The 20,130-nt window shown below is 34.8% G+C and overlaps 1 protein-coding gene across 1 annotated transcript; it reads right to left on the bottom strand.

The window, feature by feature from the left end:
• Nucleotides 1–9,683: 9,683 nt before the first annotated feature.
• Nucleotides 9,684–12,138, bottom strand: LOC143632943 (cytochrome P450 78A9-like). Its single transcript, XM_077101350.1, has 3 exons — nucleotides 11,182–12,138; nucleotides 10,448–10,714; nucleotides 9,684–10,102 (listed from the first exon to the last, which is right to left on the bottom strand). Exons 1-3 carry the CDS (start codon nucleotides 12,130–12,132, stop codon nucleotides 9,725–9,727), a joined length of 1,596 nt encoding a protein of 531 aa, XP_076957465.1. The 5' UTR covers nucleotides 12,133–12,138; the 3' UTR covers nucleotides 9,684–9,724.
• Between the last annotated feature and the right edge of the window lie 7,992 nt (nucleotides 12,139–20,130).

Below are 20,130 nucleotides of genomic sequence, written 5' to 3'. Positions count from 1 at the left end.
ATGCATGCTAACTTTTTTCAATAGTGGTAAATATTTGTTTGTCGGGAAAGAACACGTCTACTTTTATTGTAGTTTTCTTTGGGAAAATCATCAAAATTGACAAGTTTAACTATAAGACCGTCCGCTATGGGCGGCTTTGGGGCGCGGCACACCGTCAAGGGGAGCTGAATTTGGGGGGGGGGGGGGGGCAGGCTTCACAACGATGGGCGTCGTTCTCTCTCTCCATCTCACACACACACATGCATATATATATGTGTGTGTATATATATTGGGGCGCCCAATGGGCTATAAACCATAGCGGGGCGTTATGGAGAAGGGCTTCGAAGCCCCATTTTCTACTTGGCGATGGCGTGGCATTGTGGAGGGGTTTCGATGCCCCCACCATAGAGAACAGCCTAATGAGTCCATAATCAGTGGCGAAGCTTGGGCTTCGCCATGGCGGTGACCGAAGTCACGGACCCAAAATTTTCGGGTCGGCAATTTGGTTCGTGTTGGTGGTTCGGGCCGAGTCGGTGGTTCGGTTCGTGTGGGTTTTTCGGTTCGTGTCGGTGGTTCGGGTCGGGTCAGATCAAATAATATGACATCTATGTATCTAATTTTTTTTCATTCATTCAAAACGATTGTTCTTACAATTAAAAAAAACAAAACCTAAAATATCCATAATATGATAATAATACGAGAGCCGAGAGAAGGGTGACTACCTTAGTAGAAGATTTACTCGTTTGTTTATCATCCTTTTTTTTGAAAAAAGAAAAAATTGTATCTTGCTTTTTCATGATTTATCTAATTAAGAAGAATCAATAGGGTAAGTTAGAGTAAAATTTCACCATACAATACCAATTACAAGCTTAATTGACTAATTTCCCCAAATTCCCAATTCACAATTACAAACCCTAATTTTATAATCCTTGATTTAACAACGCAAAGGTAGAGGAAATAGAGTATTACCTTGCGGTGGTGGATGAGCGGCGACGGTGGATGACCGGCAGACGGCGGTGGAGCGGTGGCGAACTCAGAAGGCAAGGTAGAAGGGAAGCAGCAAGTAGGGCGATTGCTTTGAAAGAATTCCCGTTTGTTTTTTTTTTAAGTTATGTTATGTAAAAATTTACAACAAGCCCCTCCAAATTTGAGTGTTATTAAAAACTAAGTTTTTACGATTCCTAAAGTACTTGCAGAATCAAATAACCGTCCCAACACGATAATGGACATGAGCATGAGGAGTTGACAAAGTCAAAGAGTCTTGTGTAAATGTTTGCTGTCGTTTAATCGTTTATATAAATAGTCATCATGCAAATAGTTATATGTAATGGAGACTTGTATGAATATTGTTTTATGGGTTTGCATTTTACTATGTGAAAGTTTCGTAACAAACGTCCGTGTCAAAAATAGATAAGATAAATAAGATATTGATACTCAAGTTGTATTTTTTACATACAGAAAACTGCCAAAATTAGAACAAAATGGGGAGGAAAACGGGTTCTTGTCGGACATAGGAGGAAAGTAAAGTAAAAGAAAAAAACATTGAGCTATGTATAAGTAAAAGCCTTCTATGGACAATGTTTCCATTTAGGGAAAAAAAAGGAAGGACCTTAAAGATTACTTCATGCACACAAGTGTCTGAGTGGCGAGTGCAATGTGAAGTTTTGAACGCACAATTTGCACTTCGCGTCATCACCTTTACATTTGTGAGGTTTGAGTCGTGATTCGCCTAGCGGCTTATGGTATTGAGTCGCTCGGTTCAATTGCCACCATTGTGGTTGCTGTTTGGCGCGGGTGCCACTAATCAGTTGCCACTAGAAGGATCGCCAATAGTTGTGACTGTTCTTGCTTGCCACTGTCCAGACGAGTAGCAGTTATTTTATTTTTTCTCATTTCATAATGTATTTTATTATAAAACTACTATTTACCATGCGCTTTGCGCCATGGCAGCCGGTAAAACCTCAGCGTTGAAACCCGAGTGTTGTAAAATCCGAGCGTTACGATGGTGAGTCAACATGATTCGGACATTATTGGTTAAACTTGTTAAGGTATAGACGCCCTTGAACCCGAGCGTTAAAATCCAAAAGTTTACATATAAAAATAAAATATATTACGTTTATTTGGTCGGTTAACCCAGGCGATGGTAAACCCAAGTGTTGTCGGCCCAGGGCATTGAGGCGGTAACTAACATGAATTTGGTTGGCTAGGTTACTCTCAATACACTACCGGAGCCTTAAAAAAACGGTAAAAATATAAAAATTGAGGTGGACTAATGGGGTGGTGTTGGTTTGGTAAAATCCGAACGCTGTCAGTCCCGTGAGTTGAGGTTGTGAGTCTACGTGGATTCTGTCTGTTATATTCGTTACGGTATCGTATCTAAAAAAATGACAAGAACCGATACGGTGCCACCAAGTGACCTAATCAGAACTTACCGACACCAAACTTCTTAATTGTTATATATTATAATAGTAATGACAATAATAATTAAGAACACTATTTTTACTATGCTGATAGAACCCACACACTAGGAACTTAAATTGTAACTTAATGATGAATCCAAGCATGCTACCTTTTTCCAGTAGTGCCAAATATTTGTTTGTCGGGAAGAACACGTGCACTTTTGTTATGGTTTCCGTATGTGACTTGAGGCTTTACCGACTAATTTGAGAAGTCTTAAAATTATATACCACAAACATTGATGAGCAAAATGTGTTATATTTGATTATTTGCTTTATGGTGTTACGGTCTTGGTTTAATGGGTTTTGAGAAAATTGATCGGGTTGGTAGGGTTGACCCGATCGAAAGTGGTTTAAAAACATGTGTATCTATCATATTCTTGTTTAATTTGACGGTTTAAACATGTATTTCTGTCATATTCTTGTAAATCATGAAGTTCTAATTCAAAAACGAACTGATATACCTCACGAAAACGAAAACAATGAATTTGGGTTGAATAACTCTCAATCTTATAACCAGAAAAAAAAAATAACTTTAAAACTGATTACAAACTCATTTAACCATAATCACAACTTTAAAAAATACAAATAATGTTTACATACTAACTAATTAACACAATCCCATGACTCGATACCTGGCCAACTAAAGTGCCCCATTACTCGAGATTGGCCCAACCTGCCTCATTGACTCGAGGACGGGAATAAATCTACCACTTATTATGTTTTTAAAAATATCAATTTATTCTTTGAAACTATGTATAGATGCCAATATTACAAATATAAGAAAATAAAATAAAGATACTCCAAGTTTCGAATAATTTATGTTAACCGATTTGCTTATGTATAAATGGTTAACATCGTTGCTACTTTGTGAATTGTTGGGGTAAATTTTGCTTGGATAATATGAAAGAATACACTTTCAGATTGAAATTATTGGATGATTCTTTAGACAATCAATAGGATAAAACTCAGATGAGACAAGAATTGTATGGTGATTTAGAGCGAATTTGAACTAGAGTAACGACCAAAAGTGACGATCAGTTCGTATAAGCAGAATTAGGATTGAAAACTATCAAATACAATTACCCATATTGAAGTTCAAATTCAATAAAATAACCCTTAGTTGGACTTAGGATCTACATGCTACAAAATATGAAAATTTAAAACAACTCGACCTCAGCCAAGGGTTGCCTTCCATTGGACCTACTATCGGGGGTGTTGTCCCGGTACCCCCGTCAAGGGACGTTGCCCCTGTGGATATTATGATTTACAATGATCGACAAACAATCCAATTGCAGTATTTATCTAATAACTTAAGGGAAAGATGTAGTCTTATGTAGTTTTGACCAGGCTCAGGCGTAAACGCAATTATGAATTATGTTTTAGGATGATTACAATAGTTTTTATGAACACGACATTAGTTAATTAGGGGATGGAATTGGTCATTTGCTAGACCTTAACTTACTATGATCTTGAATTCTTGATCATTATTTAAAAAAAGAGAAAAAATGATTGGTGTAATATATTACAAAAATTGGTGTCCGTATAACTTGTGAATTGATCCAAGATACGTAAGTACAAAAACCAAAAGACAAGGACGAACTTGGTCTTCTTTCACCCACTTATGTTGTTAGTTGTAACTGATTTTGAGTGGTCCTAAAGTGGTTCATCCTTAAACAATTTATGGTCTTAAATAGGTTTGACTATTTCAAAAGAGAAAAAAAAAATAACATTATGATTTCTGTTCTTTTTTTTTTACACAAAAACCCTTAATTTTGTTCATGACAAAATCTCTATGTAAGGTATAAGTTGGATATTTCCATTTATTAGTTAAACCTTTATAAATGATTAAGTTTTATTTAACGGAAATTATAACATAGCACAACAATAAAAAAAACACCATCGGGTAATTGTTCTGTTATAATTTTAATGTTATCAAGTTATTTTTAACTAATTGGTTATTTATTTATTTTTTAACAGCAACTAATTGGATTTTTTTAATACTGAATGAAAATTTATATAAAAAATTTATTCACGTTAAAAGTTGTGAAGTGTACGCTAATTTAGGTTTAGTTGCTTGGTTTGTTAGTAGTTGATGAGCATTAGTAGGATCCGGAACTGTATATTGGTAGAAATTTGCTACCGGTAGGAATTGATCGTCAATAGAAAGAGTATATCGCTAGCAACTATTATCGGCAACAAATATGTTGTCTGGTGCAATTGTGATCACTAGTAACTTATGCTATGAGCAACAACCGCAATAAGAATTAACTTGTCTTGTAATAACTAAGTTAAGTTATTGTTGAAAGAGTCCTATTGATAGAGTTATTATTGTTGATGGTAACCAAATAGCATTCGATCTCTTTAGTTGCCAACAAACACACTTTCTTATGGAACTTGTGTTGCTTTTAACTAAGTGTTAGTTATAAAACAAGTCTTTGGTCTAATATCAAGAAATCTCTTGCATGTTCATGTTTTCAGCAGGATCGAGTTTACCATTTAAAAGGGGGTGGCGAGACAACTTGTTATTCGCTTACCTGCCTCTCTGTTACAATTGGATCCTTTTGTTCAATATAAATTTTAATGTTAATATGCTTATCTAAATATTTCAGTATAATATTGTGGCATAGTACGAGATAGTCACCAGCCAACATGTTATGGATTCAAGTCAAATTGATAGACAATTATAAGCTTAGCTTCTTTTAATTACGATTCGTGGGCCTCATATTCAGAGGCACGACTTCTTCATATATGGGTTAGGGGACGCTCGCGCATTTTCGTCCAAACTTCGCCACTACTCGTATTGTTTTTTATTATCTATCAATGGTGATAGTAACTAGTGCTAAAACATTGCAATCTTGATCTTGTTGGTCTTGGTCATTTGAAAGTAGTATTTTACGTACAAGTTATTGTCTGGTCTTGGTCTTTCCTAAGTATATTATATTTTACAACTTAAATTGTCATAGGATGTTTGGTTTTTAATGTGGTAGAGAGGAGCAAGACAGCAAGTGGATGCTCTCTTTCTTTTGCAAGTAATGAATTATATGGATTTAATTTAGAGTTATTTATTATTGTTTTATAGAGAAAAATAAATGAAAATAGTTAGTGGTGGCTGATGGATAACCGAAAGATCAGGGAAGATCCTGCAAGAGGCCAAACAAGGGACAAAGACCCGCATCTATATTAAAAGTTTTTTATTCTTAGATCTTCTTTCTTTCTCCATCAGTTTTAATGATTTTGACTAAGAGCCTTTTTAATATCTATATTTGAGGTACACCTCTTGTAAAGTTATATAACAACTTTTAGACCATATACCTTTTATTATATTATATATGTTGGAAATTTGTATTAAACAACATGGGAATCTGATTATTTTATGGTGAATCATCGTGACTTTTTCAATATTATTAACTCAAACGAAAATTTAAACAACGAAATTACAATATCTTATTAATTATTTATACCAAACTCTAAACTTAAACGGCTAATATTTATAACAAAATATGTGAATATCAACCTAAATAAGAGAAATACATTTTTAAACAATAAATTATTCTAAAATTTGTTAATCATTAATTAAAAAATTATATTTGTTCTTTAATATTATAGAAATAAGAATTATGTTTTATTTTTTAAGTCAAAATCGGCGTAAGTTCATTGAATAGTTGTGATTGTGGTTGAGGTTGATCACCTTTGATTGATTTTTCATAACTAGGCGGAGTGAAAGAAACTCCAATCGGCGACATACCTGTAGCGAGTACTCGGGGAGTACTTGACCTTGTAAACCTACTTTTACAACATCGTTAAAACATATCCTAATAAAGAGATATAAACATAACAGCTTTAAGCAACTAAGAAAACTTAAATAAGCGACACAAACTCAAATTCTAATATTTTAAACTTTATCAAGATTAACCCTTCGTTATATAGTATTAAACCCGCCTTACGATTCTTTAGCCGCCTTACGATTCTTAGACCATTCGGTGTACTCGTTTCACACCCTTACTTCATTTTACGTGGATAGATGGCAGCGCAAGAACACCGCTTCGTCCTTAATAGTTTTTGTTTTTAATTAATGTTTCGCTCTTTTTTATACTCAATATTATGGGTTCCTTTAAGTGAAAGTGACGTCCAATAGTACGTTTTCCATTAGTGTTATTAAAAGTTCTTAACTCTATTTTTTTCTTTTTACCAAAGACTTTGTAGTCTAAGGGTATCAAGGTTTTCAAAAAGAATTTATGCTTGTAAGGTTGAGGGTTCGAGTCTCATGGTGGACATATATGTAGATTTAGTAGTAAGAATGTAAGATTATAGAGGGTGCATGAGTTAATAAGTAAATGAAAAATAATAACTAATTCAATGTTTTTTTTTTCTTTTTGGTTCCTCTAAATTGTTCAATGTTCTAATCTTGTACAATTTTTTTTAAATGTTAAGAAAAAATTAAAATAAAATGAGAAAGATGAAACATGTATGGATACTCAATCTGTTAAATTGAGTTGAGTTAATTTGAATGTAAATAAAAACAAAGTTTACAAAATCATAACAAAGTTTCATAATTGTTCAATTTAAATTATATACATATGATGCAATATCAAAATTTGTAGGCTAGCAGTGTGGGCTAGTAGTTATTTGATTTTGCCAGTATAGTCGAGAATTTCACGTTGCATGTAGAATCATAGATGAGTATAAATATTCAACCTCTCCCACATATTAAGGCAAGACGGTTCGCTCTAATTCATCTCACTTTTTAAGAGACAAATACTTACTTTCTCGCTGAAACTTCAATGACACATGAAGAACATCATCTTACTATGTCGAGACTAACGATTTCCTACTTGTACAAATTACATCCTCAGCCCTCGAAGCGAATATTTGCTTCAGCTGCAAGCAATGAAAATTTGATATTAAAAAGAATCAACTGTTTAATTAAAATTATTGTTGTCTCTTGATGATGTCGACATTTTGTTTATAAATTACTAAAATGTGTCATTTTGAAAAGGAAACAATACATATTATAGTACCAAGGATTGATGAAAGTTATATTAATCCAGAAAAAGGTGAGTAGTTGTCTGCTAAACTGTAATCTAGTCCCAAAGACGCTGGAACACCAACGATTATGTTTCTAATAATGTTTCATATACACACGTCACAATGTTCTTCATTGCCTTATGTTTGCCTCCACCTTGTGTACATCACCAATAAAAATATTATTTAACCAAGTTTTCTACTTACTTTCTTATATAAAATAATCAATATCCATACATGATACATGTATATGTTTATTCTTATTATAAAATAATAAATATACCTACAAGTTTTTCTTTGGCTAAAAGAGGCGTTGCGGTAGAGTCGATTGTTTGTCCGATTTGTGAAGAAGATATGGAGTCGGCGGAAGACCTGCTTGTATCTTGTCAATTTGCTCAATCAATTTTGGAGTATTATTACTAATTGGTTTAAGGCCCCGGCAATCTTTGCTTTTTGACTCGGGATTTGTTGGAATTGCATAAATATGCGTTATTGTCGAGTAGAAAGCAAAGACGTTCCACGCGGTGTGCTTAACAACAATTTGGCGCTTTTGGTGTACAAGAAATTGTTGAGTGTTCGAGAGAAAACCGCCTAACTTAAAGAGTGTGATCGCTGAGATCAAGACTTTAAGCTATTTGTGGGTAAAAAATCGGTCTAAGTGGCCGGATTTAACATGGGATAGGTGGTGTGCGTTTAATGTATAATCATAATTACGAGTGTAATTGGACGAAACTTGAGGGTATGTAGTTATAGTTTATTTATTGTTCGCATGGTTATGATGTTCACTAGTACCTTGCTAGTACTTCGAATAAAATTTTGTTGATAGTTAAAAAAAATAGCATACTATGTATAAAAAAATTATTTACAGGCCGTCATGACTTATGACACAAGTACCTAAATTTACAATCCCACAACCAAACATAAAAATAATGAAAGGATAATAACTAGAAAACAAAAACCACTTGATTCTTGTCCTTTTTGGATGGTTGCCAATTTGCTTCTATAAATGCCTTGATATAGAGTGATGGTATCCCTATCATATTTATATCATCATTAATTATTTTGGATAACTTTGCACTTCAATTGCATATAACTTAATTTTACCTTTTATTTGTTATAAAAAAGGTAAATTTATATCATCATTAATTACTTTGGATAACTTTGCACTTCAATTGCATATAACTTAATTTTACCTTTTACTTGTTAAAAAGGTAAAAATGAAAAGAAAATTATACTCTAGCTATTGCCAAATACTCTTTTACCACTTTATAATAATCAATAAAACTAAACTTTTCTTCAAGTCATGCTACCAAATCGGTTCATATATACTCAACCGAATTATGTTTTCCGATCAACCTGGTTATAAGATTACTTGTTTAGAAGAAGTAATACTTGGTGGAAGCTATTGCGATGACATACTGATGACTCTTTGACAATTCAGAAACGATACGGTCTTCCAAGTTAACAAGATTATAAAAGAGACAATCTTCGACTTTATCGTCAATTATTCATTTGTATGGTTTATCAATACAAATTGTGAAGCTAACACTAGTTAAGTGATTTGTAATCCTTTTTAGCAGCTAATCACCGATTTTTAATGTTTTTATGTATATTATCCGTTTAGAACTAAATTAATTGGTCTTGAGGAGGGTGCATGTACACGGTACATGTGGCCAAAATGGTTAGAGGTACGTAAACCGGTTTAAAACTTAAAACCGATTTGGGTTGAAACCAGTTTGGTTTGGTCAACAAAAGTCAAAACCAGTTTATGATCGGTTTCGGTTCGGGTTGAAACAGGTTTCTTGACCAGGTTACGATCGGTTTCGGCTCGGGTGTTGATTGGTTTTTGCCCGGTTTTGACTGGTTTTGGTTTGGTTAACTGGTTTGGGACCGGTTTTGGGGGAGAAAGTTACAAAACGGTTTCAATTGGTTCCAAACCGGTTTCTACATAATCGATTTCAAACTGGTTCGGTTTCGATTCAATTTTTTAGTCAGTTCAGTTAACCGGTTTATTTGCTCACCTCTAATTTTAGTTTTTGTTTAAGCAAACTTAAACATATTATATTATAAGTATTTATTTTACAAGGAATATATACATCCAAAATAAAATCAAAATACACACACACTAAAACAAACCCTTACAAAACATAATAAAGAAAACCCAAAGTCACTACCTTAATTGGCACACTGCCTATTTTCCTTTTTTTTTCCCTTCATTAGTTATTTCTTTTTTTGTTTTTTCTTGGTTTCAACATTATGCATTTCTAGACCTCACCATGAAGTGTGGTGGGCCTAGGCCTTGATCGCAAGGTAACACAAAGTGGGTTCACCATTTCACAAGATAACTTCAATACTTCTGACAAGTCAACATCGTACCCATCACATCTTTCAAACACAAACTCTTGCAACAATGACGCCACCCAAAAGCTCACCGTAGCTAGCCCAAGGCTCTTCCCGGGGCAACTTCTTCGACCCGACCCAAATGGAGCCAACCTCAAATCCGAACCCATCACCGATATGTCCATTAACCCTTCCATTTCATCCAAGAACCTTTCTGGTCGAAACTCTTGTGGCTCGCTCCAGATTTCCGGGTCCCGCGAGATGGCCCACATGTTCACCATTGCAGTCGTCCCAGCTGGTACCTAGATAGAATCAAATAAAGAAAGATTCGATCAAATCAAGCACACATCATCATTCGGTTATACTGGTATTAATATCGGTATCAACTAACTAACCACGAGTTCGTTAAACTAGATACATCATTAATCCTTTATCTATACAATTTTACATTTTTAGTCCTGGGCCATATTATTATTATTATTATTATTATTATTATTATTATTATTATTATTATTATTATTATTATTATTATTACAATCTAACTCCTACTCACTCCTAAATTATACAAAATGTTACTTTTAGCTTGGGATTGAATTGTAGATCTGCCATGTAAGGTAGTCCCACAATAGATGTATTCCGTAACATACCTGATGACCGTCAATTATTGTGTCCGTGATAGCTAGACGAGCCCATGACAATAGTGGCCCTGGAGGGTGTAACCTAAGGACTTCTTTCACCACGGCCGGTAGATACACCAAACTCGTGATGTCAGCTTCCGTCACCGCACGTGACCTACCCACAACACGGTCTAGTTCATCTTGAACCTTTGCTTGAACATTGGGATGAAGCACCAACCTTGCTAAGATCCACTCTATCAACACTGCTACCGTGTCGGTTCCTCGGAATATCATTTCCTGTTTGAATGATAATAATAATATTATTATTTAAAAACATTAAAGATACTAAATATGGCAAGGATAACGGAACAAGTCAAACATAGCTACCTTACCTAGTTGGTCATGTTTTTTCTCTTAATTATTTCCAAAAAGGTTTTCTTTGAATTTTCTCATAATATATTTTAGGATTATTTGTTTATTACTAGGTTAAATAAGCACTTTTAAGAGGATTAGTTTTCTTTGTTTTTATTCTTTATTATTATATTATCGTTTGTTGTTCTAAGCTAAGGTATTCAAATACCAAAGAATACATGTTATGCTTTTCATGATTTGTTAGGATGCATCTATACATCCATCTCTGATACGGTTACTAATATTCTTACTGTAACAGGTACGCATATAATTATAGGTTTTTCATATATATTATCATGTTTTTCTGATAGTAACATGAAAAACTGATCAACAGAAATATATTGTTTGCTTACCCAAAGAACCGCGATCATGTCCGGTTCGAATAACTTGTCGGGGCCTTCAAGCGATAGCAAGACGTCGGTGAAGTCAGTTGTATCCTGAGAAGGTTGAGCTCGGTGTTCATCGATGATCTGTTTGACGAACTGGTTAACTTTAGGAACAAGTTTGGAGCACCGCGATCGAACCCCTTGGGGGTCGAAATCAGTCAACCATGGAAGATGGTCAGTCCAGTTAAGCACACCCAAAAGCTCATACCCTTCATCCACAAGCTTCTTAAGCTCAACCGAACCACCATCGTTCGAGTCCACCCTATACTTTCGTCCAAACACGGACCACATCATGTTACATAACGAACCTCGCTTTAAAACATCACGAACCGTTACGGACAAGGTTGTTTTATTTTGTTCATGTAACATCTCCTTCATTTGAGACGAAATAACCATCCTTTGACCTTCGGACACCTTAATCTGCTTCGGGCAGAAAAGATGAGTAGCGGCTATTCGTCGTAACGTTCGCCAATAAACCCCATAGGGAGCGAACCCGATGGCTCGGTTAAACATCAGACTATAGGCTGACTCTTTAATTGGCCGGTTAGCAAAAACGGAACTGTTGAGAATCTCCTTAGCCACGTCAGGGTTGCACGTGACAACCACTCGTGTCTCGCCCAAGCTGAACGCCATGAGGCGCCGGGCGCGACACGAGACTGCGGCAGCAGCGATTTTCCGATGCGCTAGACCGGACATAATCTGCATGCTGCCGATGATAGGGTAGCCTCTAGGGCCAGGGATGGTGGATTTGAACCTGGGGCTTGACCAAACTGGGCCGCCCGGTCGAGCCCATTGGTACAAGATCTTGATATAACAAGCTAGTGCAAAGATAGTGATAAATAAAAAGAAGTTGATGGAAGTGCATTTAGATTTGGAAGCAAGGGCAAAAAGCCATAGAGCATCTATGTGTGTGGTCATGAGTGTGTGTTTTTTTATGTTGTTTGGTGATGGAAAATTGGTAGGAATTGAGTTGGTATTTATAGAAGTAACTGCCGACAGGGTGAATCTAGTTACTACTATATCTAGACGACATTCACCTTGCTTGCTTATTACTACCGTCATACTCGTAAAATATATATATTTAACCAAACTTCACAGTTCACGCATAAATATTTTGTTGTCTTATATATTTTATTATGATAATTATAATAACGTGTACGTCAGTAGCACGCTTTCTTTGTAGTTTTATATATAAAATTTGATAGTCCGAAATTTGGTCTCGTTCATACTATGTGTGCCACATTTGATTTCTAGTTTGACTTAAGTTGGTGAGAAAATTTATGGTAAAGAAACTTGGAATATTAAGTTACGTCTCAACATGATATGTCAAATTCAGAAAACAGTTCTTATTATAGTTTTTTATAAATAAACTGTAGATACTTTTTTAATGTCCAATTCACTCTTCATCATTTGAAATAGTCTTACTAGGTAATATGTTTATATATAGTAATATAGATAATGATCAAAAGGATCTTTTTTACCAATATCATTTATTACTTGGGCGAATTCTCATAAACTAAAAATACTTAAAATGATCACTTTTTAAACAGTCGGATCCAACATATTAGAACTGACATCCGGACATATTTATGTGACACTCTTTCGTTTCTAAACCAACCATATTCAAATATGTATACACTTAAACGGTCATGGTTCATATTTATTAGAGTTAATTTAGATCAATAGGATTTGAAGGGTTTAAAAAATATGAATTCATCACCGCTAGCTTGATCTAATAGTAAAGTGTCTTGACGTTTAACTAAATAGTTATAGGTTTCTAGTATTGCTTGAGACATGAGTTAAATAGATGGAAAGAATATTTTTTTGTTAAAAAAAATTAGCAACTGACTTCCCCTAAAAGAATAGTTAATATGATTATTTAATATACATATATTTGTATGATTTGGTAGGAGTTTTGTACATATGTAGTTATTTTGTCAAACTCATATGATTATAGTGTATTGTTTTTATTAATCACAACAATTATTTTTTCCATAGTTGGGCCCCACTTATAACTTGGCTGATAACGATCCCCTTTCTATCATATTTGTTTACAACGGTCCGCGACTAACGTAATATTAACGACGTTAGTTGTAGGTCGTTAGAAAAACGTTTTTTCACCTGAAAAGTCACATTTTTTTCCGAAAAACTCAATATCAACACCACCTTAACCCCACCACCACCACCACTTGAGCACCACGTACCAACCCGTTCCGATGATGGTTTTAGGGTTCCGACAACCTCAACAATTCGGGCTTTTACTATAAAAAGGTTCCTAAATGTCCGATCTAAGTTTACAAAAATGTTTGGGGCGAAAACATTGAGTTTTTCGGAGAAAAATGTGAGTTTTCCAGGCAAAAACATTTTTCCAGCGACCTGCAACTAACGGCGTTAGCATTCTGTTAGTCATGGACTGTTGGGAACAAATATGATAAAATGTGGGATCGTAATCAGCCAATTCATTAGTTGGGGCCGATAACGACCAAAAGATGATGGTGGAGATTAATAAAAACCAATACACCAATGATCATTAAGTATGGGAATTAGACCATGATGATAATTTTTTGGTTAAAAGTGTTAGAATGTTTCTTGATCGAGGAGAGTTACCGGATACGTCGTGTTGTACTAGATGAATAAATTTATACCTAAAAAGGTTGGTCTTTTAAGTTGGTGGTTGTTAATGGATATATTACCAACTATATATAACATGTGTGGACATTCCTTTCATTCTTTGTCCTGTTTGTTCGAACTCAATGGAGGTTTTGGATCATGTATTTGGTGGGTGTCTCATTGCGTCCAGGTTATGGAAAGCAGCAGGTCATTGGTTGGAATTTGATTTCCTACTTTGAGTCAAAACATTATAAATTGGTTGGATTCGTCTAGATAGGTGAAGAAGAAAAAGTATGTGGTTGAGGTGATTATTTTCACTGCTTGATGGTTTATATAGAATACTCGAAACAAGATGATTTTTAGTATGAAACTTGATAAGAAATATTTTCTTTGATTATGTTGTTTCGGATGGCTTTTTTCTAGTAATTTTAATTTTAGTTTAAATTGGGTAGCATGGTTAAGAAACCCGCTACTTAGTATGTAACTATGTTTTTTTTTCTTCCGGTTAGCCGGTTAGGATCTTCTAACCGGTGGAGGTATTTTTTAATTCAAGTTATTTGTCAAAAAAGAATATAGAAATATTTGTGCATGACTAACTTGTACTTTTGGACCTTGGAAATGGCCATAAGTAAGAAAATCAAAATCCTTAACTCTATGAACTTTATAAATATCCTTTTATTTTTCTCTCTCTTTTTTTTTTTAAACGACGACTTACATTACAAAAAAAGTCCGTTAATAAGCAACTAACAAGGCTGGAACAAACAAAAATAGAGAACAAATTACACATCAAACTTGAACCATTATTTCCAATCTATTCCTAACTTAGTTGATCGAGCCTTTAACCATAGAAAGCTAAAAGATATAATTTAACTCAGAATCTTATACACATCCACCTTTTCTTGCTCAAAAATACCATTGGGAATGGAAAATTTATTGAGGGGTGTTATCTCTATATAAAATTTCTTGATCCATTTCGGGTAAACTTTATATAATCAATACAAATACGTCAAACGTCATTACAAATTTACAAATATATATGGAGAATTTAAATTTTAATATATTTAAACTCATCTACTTGTACAATGTTTTATATATAAAGTTCATAGCTTGTTTAATTTTTCAAACCCGGTTTCTATTCCTTAATAAAATAAATTAATACAATAAAACCTATAATTAAATGAGTGATTCACTTATCACTTAAAGTTGGAAGTCAGGTCAGAATTCAGTCGACGAAGGGGCCTGAACTTTTTTATATTTTGTTAATTGGTATTACGGAATTTAATCAATTAACACCGAAGAACACAAATAAATTGAATTTGAATATGAACAAGAAATCTAACAACGAATTAGGGCTTCACTTATTCACAAAGAAACGTTTACAGGAAAGAAAACCTCAAGCCAAAAGATTGAGTATTGAGAGAGAATTACAAAGTAAACAAAAACGAACGTAACGTAAAAACTAAACCCTAATCTGGTTATAACGACTAATAACAACCCAGAAACAAGTTGTCACTTTTAGCCCTTCCATTTACACAAGATGTGTAAAACCAAACTATCTTCAACATTCTTCTTTATAACATCTTTAGAAGAATAACCATCTGTCCCCTGAACTTATCCAGCCATTAACAACCGTTGACTTTTATTGACCAAGGCATATTAACAAACAATCTCCACCTTATGCCTTGTCAACCTTTAACACTTAATCACCAACATGAATTAGGTCCAAACAAGTACTGAACTTTGGACCTGGCACCATCTTAGTTAACATATCTGCTGCATTCAACTCAGTATCAACATAATCAACTTCAACCTCTTTAGGACTGATTACCTCTCTGATAAAATGCAATTTTACTGAAATATGTTTGGTTCTTTCATGATAAATGGGATTCTTTGATAGCTTTATTGCACTTTGGTTATCACACAACACCAAAGCTCTATCAACAATAACTCCCAATTTTGATACAAATCCTTTTAACCACATACACTCCTTAACAGCTTCAGTTAATGCAACATATTCAGATTCAGTTGATGACAAAGCTACCACCCTTTATAATGTTGACTTCCAACTTACTAAACCACCATTTACCATAAATGTATATCCCGTGACAGATTTACCCCTGTCAAGATCTTTGGCAAAATCTACATCTACATACCCCTTCACCATCTCCACTCCACTACCACCTTTACCAAACACTAATCCAACATCTTGTGTACCTTTTAGATACCTCATTATCCACTTAACAGCCTCCCAATGCTGTTTACCAGGATTACATAAGAACCTGCTGACTAGGCTAACTGCATATCCTAGATCAGGCCTAGTGCACACCATTAGATACATTAGACTACCTACAGCACTAGAATAAGGGACTTTTGACATTTCTTTTTCCTCCACCTCATTAGCAGGTGCATCTTGTTTTGACAGCTTAAAATGTTGTCCTAAAGGAGTAGAAACTGACTTACTATTGCTCATGAAGTAATTAGCTAAAACTTTCTTTGAATAGGACTTTTGAGTCAACTTTAAGATCCCAGCAGCCCTATCTCTTGAAATTTCCATGCCAAGTATCTTCTTTGCACACCCCAGTTCCTTCATATCAAATTCCCTTTTAAGTAACTCCTTTGTAGCCTTAATTTCTTCTTTATCTTTGCAGGCCACCAGCATGTCATCCACATACAGCAACAAATACACAAAAGACCCTTTTATGTATTCTTTAAAATACACACAATTATCAAAATTGCTTCTATTAAAACCATTTGACACCATATAATCATCAAACCTTTTATACCACTGTCTTGGAGACTGCTTCAAACCATAAAGTGACCTTTTCAACAAACACACTTTGTCACTTTCATTCTCCATCTCAAAACCCTTTGGCTGCTTCTTATGTATTTCTTCTTCTAAATTCCCATGAAGAAATGTTGTTTTTACATCAAGCTATTCTAACTCAAGATCTAATACTGCACATAATGACAATATTACCCTTATTGAAGCATGTTTTACAAGTGGAGAATATATCTCATTATAATCCACCCCTGCTCTTTGAGTGAACCCTTTTGTAACTAACCTTGCCTTGAACCTAGGAGCCTCCCCTTCTCTCACTCCTTCTTTCAATTTATAAATCCATTTACAACTGACCAACTTCTGATCTTTGGGTTTATCAACTAACACCCAAGTGTTATTCTTCTGCAATGATTCCATTTCTTCTTTCATTGCTCTAACCCATTTCTCTCTATGCTCATAATTTACAGCTTCATTATAAGTCAATGGTTCATTCACACTTTCTGATTCTGCAACACTAAAGACATATGCAGAAATGTCTTCACTGTTTCTGAACCTTGCAGGTGGAACAATGTTTCTCCTAATTCTGTCTTTTGCTAAACTATAGCTGGAAGTACTAGTATTTGTATTTATACTAGTACCCTGACTTGAGTTACCATTTGAGCCCTCAATTTGAGTTGTTGATCTTTCATCATCAATCAACTCCACCTTAAACTGACCATTTTGCCCCTCCTCTTCCAGGTTTTTCCCAACTATAACTTTATACATTTTGTCTTCTCTAAACATTACATCCCTACTTATTATGACTTTAGGTATACCTTCATCCATTCTCCACAAGCTATATCCTTTTACACCAGTAGGATAACCTAACATCACACATTTTAATGCCCTTGGTTCAAGTTTTCCTTGATTCACATGAGCATAAGCAAGTGAACCAAATACCTTTAAATCATTATAATTTGCAGGCTGCCCTGATCACATTTCCATAGGTGTCTTCATTTCAATGGCTGCAGAAGGTGACCTACTTACTAAGTATACTGCTGTATTTAGGGCTTCTGCCCAAAATGCCCTTGGCATACCAGCACTTATCAACATACACCTTATCTTTTCAAGTAAAGTCCTATTCATTCTTTCAACTAGACCATTTTGTTGTGGTGTACCCACAACAGTTAAATGTCTAGGTATGCCTTTCTCTTTGCAAAACTGATTAAACAACTCATTGCAAAATTCAAGTCCATTATCAGTTCTCAATTTCTTTATTTTTCTCTATGTCTGAGTTTCAACCAAAACCTTCCACTCTTTAAACTTCCCAAAGGTTTCATTCTTATGTTTTAACAAATATACCCAGACCCTTCTTGAATAATCATCAATTATTGAGAGAAAATACCTGGCACCTCCTAAGGATTGGACTTTAGCAGGACCCCAAAGATCTGTATGTACATAATCAAGTATGTTCATTGTAGGATGTAACCCTTTCTTGAAGCTAACTCTCTTAGCCTTCCCAAACACACAATTCTCACATAACTCTATCTCACAGCTCTTGAGACCTTTAATATGTTCTCTAATTTCAACCAGTCCTTGTGGACTAATATGCCCCATTCTCCTATGCCAAAGCATAGTTGTGGACTCCACCTCTTTCTCAGCAACATAGGTAGATCCCTTTGACAATACCTCACCATCTAAGAAGTAAATGTTATTACCCTTCCTTGTACCAGATAAACCAGTCATGGATCCCTTAATCACTTTGACCTTGCCATTCTTTAGGTTAACTTGATAACCATTGCTTTCAAAGGTACCAAGAGATATTAAATTCCTTTTAAATCAGGAATATATCTAACATCTTCAAGATCAGTCTTAGTTCCATTATCTAGCTTAAAAGCAACAGAACCAATACCTTGTAATTTGCAGTGTCTATCATCACCTAACTTCACAGACCCTTGATCCAACATTCTTAAGTTCTTAAAATACCCCTTTTCAGGAGTCATATGGTAAGAACACCCGGAATCCATTACCCATTCACTAGACCCTTGTACATTAGTAACAACCATGACATCTGCACTATCATAACCATCAGACCCTTCTTGTATGTTCTTTTCCTGTTTCTTGAGCCCATTTCCTTCACTCTTCTTTTTTCCTTAACTCAGGACAATCTCTCTTAAAGTGTTTTTCAGAATTGCATATGAAACATCTTTTCTTGAAATTAGACTTGGATCTTGACTTATGTTTCCCTTTCTTCTTGAAAGTTCTCTGTTCTGATCTACCTCTCACATACAACCCATCAGTTCCTTCATCTTTAACCTCTCCTATCTTATGCAACTCTTTAGAGTTCATGGCTGCAATCACATCTTCCATGGACAAACTGTCCCTTCCAAACATCAAAGTATCAACAAAATGCTCGTATGATACTGGTAATGATGCCAAGAATATTATAGCCATATCCTCATCATCTATCTCAACCTCTATATTTTCAAGATCAAGAATTATCTTATTGAATTCATCAATATGATCTTCTAAGGACTTACCAGCAGCCATGGAAAACATATACAACCTTTTCTTTAGATAGAGCCGATTAGCCAAGGACTTGGTCATGTACAACCCTTCCAACTTAGCCCACACAGAGGCCGCCGTGAGTTCTTTTGAAACATCGCGAAGAACATGATCACCCAAACACAATATGATCGCACTGTGTGCCTTCTCAAGAATATCCTTCCTTTCCTTATCGTTTAACCCTTCTGGCATGTTAGGCTCACCTAACAGAGCATCTTGCACCCCCTGATGTACCAATAGAGCCCTCATTTTCACATGCCATAAACTGAAATCATTCTTTCCGTCAAATTTCTCAATATCGAACTTCGCATTCACCATTCTTGCAATTGAGACAAGAATCAGATTACTGTTGCCTTCAAACCAATCGGAGCCTAAGCTCTGATACCAATTGTTAATTGGTATTGCGGAATTTAATCAATTAACACCGAAGAACACAATGAATTGAATTCGAATATGAACAAGAAATCCAACAACGAATTAGGGCTTCACTTATTCACAAAGAAACATTTACAGGAAAGAAAACCTCAAGCCAAAAGATTGAGTATTGAGAGAGAATTATAAAGTAAACAAAAACGAACGTAACGTAAAAACTAAACCCTAATCTGGTTATAACGACTAATAACAACCCAGAAACAAGTTGTCACTTTTAGCCCTTCCATTTACACAAGATGTGTAAAACCAAACTATTTTCAACATTCTTCTTTATAACATCTTTAGAAGAATAACCATCTGCCCTCTGAACTTATCCAGCCATTAACAACCGTTGACTTTTATTGACCAAGGAATATTAACTAACATATTTAAATAAGGTTTAAAGCTTTAAATCTGTGGGTTAACACCTAAGTTAAAGAGACTAAGCTTATGGTTAATGAGTTATAAAGGTTTACACAGAATTTGGACCCAAAGTCAAAATGATTTTAACATATGGATATTTGTAAGTATATAAGTAATAATGATAAATTGGTTAACCCAAAGGGCATAAC

The sequence above is a fragment of the Bidens hawaiensis genome, unplaced genomic scaffold (genome assembly GCF_021521415.1).
Source record: "Bidens hawaiensis isolate Kalapana, Puna unplaced genomic scaffold, B.hawaiensis_p1.1 tig00006555_1, whole genome shotgun sequence".
NCBI classification, from domain to species: Eukaryota; Viridiplantae; Streptophyta; class Magnoliopsida; order Asterales; family Asteraceae; genus Bidens; species Bidens hawaiensis.
The sequence above is the reverse complement of the archived record's forward strand: the minus strand, read 5'-3'. Positions and strand labels throughout refer to the sequence as shown.